The sequence below is a fragment of the Rhinopithecus roxellana genome, unplaced genomic scaffold, assembly GCF_007565055.1.
Source record: "Rhinopithecus roxellana isolate Shanxi Qingling unplaced genomic scaffold, ASM756505v1 contig1089, whole genome shotgun sequence".
In the NCBI taxonomy this organism is placed as follows: domain Eukaryota; kingdom Metazoa; phylum Chordata; class Mammalia; order Primates; family Cercopithecidae; genus Rhinopithecus; species Rhinopithecus roxellana.
Genome location: NW_022141549.1, coordinates 9456 through 15494, shown reverse-complemented (window position 1 = coordinate 15494; position 6039 = coordinate 9456). Strand labels below are relative to the sequence as shown.

The following is a 6039-nucleotide window of genomic DNA, read 5'->3' as shown; positions in this document are numbered from 1 at the left end:
CATATGTGGCCCCACTCGGCTTCTATATGACCTTTGACCCAACAAGGGAGGCTCAAGCTGGGACTCACGAGCAGCAGCAGCCCTGGGACGACCCCAGACCCACCAGCTCAAAGCATCTGATGCCAAGGAACCAAATGATCCAAAGGAAAGGGGCTGATGGTGCCCTGGGCCAGCTTCCCTGTCCCCATCCCTGCCCCTCCTAACCCCCTTGCCCACCTCCACACCCCCCACCACTGCAAAGCCAGCCCTCACTGCTCGGTGCCCAGGGACAGGTAGAGCTAACTGATGGTCTCCAGGAGTTGCCCCCTCCAGCACCTTGTCGGTCACCTTGTGGGCCAGAGAGAGCTGGAGCTCGTGGTAGAGGACACACTGGGCCTCGCTGGGCATGACAATGCTGTAGAAGTAGCGCAGCCACTGGACGGCCCGCAGCTGGCCTGGGCAGAAGACAAAATGGAAGACGTCAGCCTCCCAGCATCGAAGCGAGGCTGGCTGGGCTCGGAGGCCCCTGCGCTGTGCTTGTCTCTTTCACACCTCTGTGAACCTGGGCCCCATAGGCGGGGAGCCTGAGCTCAGACAGGCCATGTACCTGTACAAGGGCAGACACCGAGCACACCGTGACATGGGCACAGCTTGGTGCAGATGCTCATGGTAGAGACCGGCCTTCTTTACAACTCCCAGGGCCGAGGTCCTGGCCAGGCTCAGCCCCTGCACCAGGCCATCTATTTCTGCTTCACAAAGTCCCTCTGGCGAGGACCAGGGCAGCCTTCAGCCTGAGCTGATGAGGCCACGGGCACAAGTAGCCCCTGTCGCAGATGGAACCCTGAGAGAGCAAAGCCAAGCGTCATGTCTGCCACACATGGCATCATGTTGGGGGAATGGGGTTCAAAGCCAGCCCCTGGTGTTCCCACACATGCTTCTCTCATGCAACCAGGCTCCAAAACCATAGGCTCACTGGCCTCTCCCAAAGCCATGGTGCTGGGAACAGTGGAAAGCTTCTGATTTTCTAGTGTCAGAGAAACATTCCGAAGATTAACACCGGAAACCAGGTATGCCGAATGGACATCTGTCACACACGTCCCCAACGACAGCTGAATACACAGTCCTCTCGAGCGCCTATGGGACATTCCCAATGACAGACCATGTGCCAGGCCACAAAACGAGCCTCAGTGAATGGAGAAGGACTGAGACCAAAGCAGAAGTGTTCTTCAGCTGTACTGGCACGAAACTGGAAATCAAGAGTGAAGGAAAGTGGGAAATTCAAAAATATGTGGAAATTACACACTCCTAAACAACCAGTGAGTCAAAGAAGAGACCATCAGGGAAACTGAAAACTAATTTGAGAAGAATGCAAACAAATGCACAGCCCGGGCCAGCACGGTGGCTCACGCCTGTCATCCCAGCACTGTGGGAGGCCGAGGCGGGAGGATCGCTTGAGTCCAGGAGTTTGAGATCAGCCTGGGAAACATGGTGAAACCTCGTCTCTATAAAAAAATACAAAAATTAGCCGGGTGTGGTGGTGCACATCTGTAATCCCAGCTACTCGGGAAGCTGAGGCATGAGAATGGCTTGAACCTGGGTAGAAGTTGCAGTGAGCCAAGATTGCACCACTGCACCCCAGCCTGGGCAATGGAGCAAAACCTAAAAAAAAAAAAAAAAAAAAAAAAAAAAAATAGCACAGCGTATCAAAAACTCCAAGATGCAGCTAAGGCAGTGCTGAAAGGGAAATTTATCACTGTAAATGTCTACATTCAAAGAAAGAAGAAAAATCTCAAATCAAAAACCTAACCTTCCACCTTGAGAAACTAGAAAATGAACTAAACCCAAAGTGAATAAAAGGAAGAAAATAAACGTGAGAGTAGAAATGGGAAGTAAAAATACAGAGAATGGAAAAACAAAAGAGATAGTCAACAGAACCAAAAGTGGGTTTTTTGAAAATAATAACAAAATTGACAAGTCTTTCACCAGACTGACCAAGAAAAGAAAGATGATGACTAAAATCAGAGACTGAGCACCATGGCTCACGCCTGTCATCCCAGTGCTTTGTGAGGCCGAGGTGGAAGGATCGCTGAGGCCAGCATTCAAGACCAGCCTGGGGGAACATGATGAGACCCCATCTCTAATAAAAATAATGACAAACCCAAGTTTCTAAAATCAGAAATGAAAGAGGAAACATTATTGCCGACCTGACAGAAATAAAAGGATTCCATGAAAACACTACGAACAATTGTACACCAACAAATCAGACCATCTAGACACAACAGCCAAACTCCTAGAAGGACACGAACTACCGAAAGTGACTCAAAAATGACCCCAAGTAAGCATGTGGGGTATCAACCCCACCCTCGGTCTCCTCGACCGTTCAGCGCAGGGTGGGGAGACAGGGACGCATGATCTCTATTCCCTGGCCTGCATTTCCAAGTCTGAATCCCCCAGCACCCTGGGAGGGCCTCGTAGGAGGAGGTGCCACAGGCTATTGTGCCAGGAGCCACCGGAGGCTGCAGTGGGGGCTGGGTCGCTGGGCTCCTGGAGGGTCTCCTTCCAGTCAGAGAATGCCCCTGGCGAAGAAGCCTGGGTATGAACCCCCCACCCCTCCTTGGGCAGATGTGTGGGACCGGGGCCCCTTCACACGGTCCTTTCCAAAATCTCATCCCTCCTAGGGCCAGGAGTGGGTGCCAGGCCTGTGCTGGGAAATGGGCAGATTTGGCCACAGCCCCTGGGGCTCTGGTCCAGGCCACAGGAGGCACCTCTGAGTGGTCTCACTGTGCCATGACAAAGCGCTGCAAGGCAGAGGGGACTCAACAGTATCCCTTGTCTCAGCCATTTCCCTGGACTCAACTTCCTCATCTATTCTCTGCGGCCTAGATTTCGGACAGCCCTGCCCACCTACTGTCCGTTTACTGCTCAGTGTGCAGTGACTGTTCGACAGCACTCCATGGCTCCCCAGTGCTCTTGGGGAAAAGGCCAAGCCACAGCCTGAGGCCCCAGGCCCTGCTTAGCTCTCCAGAAGAGCTTCTCACCATCCAGCACCCAACCCAACTCTGCACCTCCCGTATGAGCCCTGCTCACTCACCCCCGCTTCACACCCCAACTAATCCCCTCTTACACTCCCGATTCAACTAACCCCACGCACTCACCCCCGCTCACACGCCACTCATCCCCGCTCACACTCCCGCTGACTCACCCCCATCACACCCCCGCTCACCACCACACTCACTCACCCCACTCACACCCAATCATCCCCTCTCACACTCCCGCTCACTAACCCCCACTCAACTTACCCGCTCACACGCCACTTCATCCCCGCTCACACTTCCCGCTGACTCACCCCATCACACCCCGCCACTCACCACACTCACTCACCCCCGCTCACAACCATCATTCTCCGCTCCACTCACCCCCACTGATGTCACCCTGGGCTTCACACAGGACTACACCGCCAGCCCCTCCCCCCACCACCAGCCCCTCATTCCACAACATATTACTTGCCTAAATCCTCTCAACCTTGGTCCCAGACTAAAGAGGCTTCCCTAAACCCGGGGCCAAGGCTGCACCGCATAAGCCACTCACCCTTTGTGGCTTCTCTGGCCTGAAGTCTCACATTCCCTGCGCTCAGCACCTGCTCTTCCCGAGGATCCCCACAGCTCCATTTGTGGGTGGGGCCTGGCACACTCTGCACGAGCTGCTTTTGCATGAACTGCTCTGTGGCTTTGGGCAATCACCCGCCCCTGTGTCCTCTGTGAAGTGGGATGACAGGTGCGCAGGGCTGCCGAGATACCAAGCAGATAACACAGGCACAAGAACTGGCGTTCAGGGCCTGGCTCATGGAGGGGCCCCAAGTCCCAGCTCAGCAGAGCCTGCCTTGATCCCAGGGTTATGGCCAGGGATTTCCAGCACGCACGATTTTCCGTGCTCAAGGCAGGATGGTCCCTGAGCAAACCGGAAAGAGCTGGCTGCCCCAGTAGGGCACAGAGGGCCTGGCCCTGCATGGGAACTGCCTGTCTCCAGGGCGCTTGCCAACATCTGCTGCTGGCCATGACTCAGCACTTTCGATGGTGGAAAAACCACCACTTGTTTCCGAATCACAAACCCCAGGTGTGCCCTGACCCGAGTGGCCCCAGAAGGCGCACAGGAGGAACTAGGGCACTCACTCTCCACGTGGTCCATCTCCACGGCCACCAGAAGGGCCCACTCACAGTAGCCCTTGCACTGCTGGGCCGGGCCCTGGCGGGTGCAGAGGTGACCCAGCTGCAGGAGTACGTGGGTGAAGTCCCGGCCACACTCCCCACAGGGAAGCCTCGAGAACAGACGCATGGCCTCCAGAAGGTAGTGCTGGGCCAGCCTGCTGGCACCCGCGTGCAGGCACAGGGTCCCGAAGTTGGCCAGCACCACTGCCTGGTTCCTCCGCTGGCCCAGGTCCCAAACCACCCATAGGGCGCAGTAGTAGCCCTCGGCTGCCTGCCTCGTCCGGCCCGTCCTCTTCAGAGCCACGGCCACCATGTTGGCAATCACACCTTCCTGGTGCTCGCTGGCCACCACTGCATCCTGGACAGACTGCAGGATGTTCAAGGCCACCAGGCTCTGCCCATGAAGCACGTGCAGCCAGGCCAGGGCCACCAGGGTGTCCACGATGGCACAGACTCCGGCTACAGCACTGGCTTCCACCACCTGCGTCATGAAGGTGATGGCCGGGCCGTGGTAGCCATGGTGGCTGTACGGCTGGGCCAGGCTGTCGTGGAGAAGGCCACGGAGAGCCTGGCCTGTGCCCGGGGTTAGGGAGGCCAGCGCTCGCCTGAGGTAGTGGGAAGTCTGGGTGGGGAGGCTGTGGGGCTGGAGGGCGTTCTGGAGCACCAGGTTCACGCTCCTCAGCGAGCCGGCCAGCGAGTCCTGTGTCCTCAATGAGGCCACCTTGACACAGCTCAGCACCAGGTGGGGCAGGCACTTGCGGCTGTAGATGTCAGCCAGGAGCAGGGAGCAGTCTGAGAGCCACGCAGCGTCTGGGGCTCCCGAGTCCCTGTGCAAAAGCAACAGCCGCTCTAGGAAGGACAGGGCCTCCTCGGGCTGCTTGAGGTGCACGTGGTGCCTGGCCAGCAGGAAGCAGGCCCGGGCCTCGGCCTGCAGGCTCTGGCCACCCACCGCCCACTGCAGCGCCAGCTGCAGGAGCTCCCCGTCCGCCTCGGTGCTGCAGATGTGGCCGGGCGTCCCCAGGAGCAGGGCCATGGCTTTGGGAACCACCTGTGTAAAGTTCTCCCGGTTCTGCTTCCGGTAAATGCTGGTCAGGTTGACGTACACAGCCACCACCTGGAACAGGTCCCCGAAGCTGCCGTCCAGGGTCCCCAGTGTTTCCTCAAAGTACACCCGGGCCTGGGACAGCTTGAGCCTCCTGCAGCACAGCCGCCCCAGGAGGAAGCAGAGCCTGGCCAGGGCCATGAGGAGGCCAGCTTTCTTGGCCGCCCCTCGGGCCTGTGCCAGGCGCCCAGTCAGCTCCTCCTCGTCGCTAAAGCTGCAGAACATGCCGCTCAGCCATGGCAGCGCCACGTTGTACAGGCCACGGAAGCTGGCCTTGTATCCGGAGGTGTTCAGGAACAGCAGCCGTGAGCTCAGGGCCTCTGGATCCTCCCAGTCGTCTTCAGCTTCCAAGCAGAAGGAGGGCTCCTCGGGGTCCTGCAAGCTCACGTTGCTGGATGCCGCACAGAGACCCCAGGACGCTGGCTCCTGGGGGCAACCTGGGCAGGCCTTGCATTGTTCCAGAACATTCCTCACCTTCGGAAGGGTCTCCTGTGGCTCCAGGCCCAGGCAAGGTGGAGGTATTTCTGCAAGTCACAAAAATACCTAGACAGATTAGAGTCCAGCAGTGAGTCCTTGGTCCACTGGGGGCAGGGTCCCCGCATCCCCGCCCTCTGTGTCCCTGGTGCAGCTTGCCATGAGCCCTTGAGAATTATGTGCAATGAAAACCCGGGGCCTGGAGCACATAGGAACTCCGGCACTATGGGGACAGAGAGAACACGCAGGCCCGTGGCCCGACTCTCCTACGAAATCACC

At 57.8% G+C, this 6039-nt stretch overlaps 1 protein-coding gene across 1 annotated transcript; it reads right to left on the bottom strand.

Moving 5' to 3' along the window:
* Window positions 1-315: 315 nt before the first annotated feature.
* Window positions 316-5817, bottom strand: LOC104671533 (SH3 domain and tetratricopeptide repeat-containing protein 1-like; the record flags this gene model as incomplete). The annotated part of the gene is made up of 3 exons (XM_030926341.1): window positions 316-434; window positions 3599-3763; window positions 4149-5817. Coding segments are annotated over 3 exons (1953 nt in total), but the record flags the coding sequence as incomplete, so codon positions are not given.
* Between the last annotated feature and the right edge of the window lie 222 nt (window positions 5818-6039).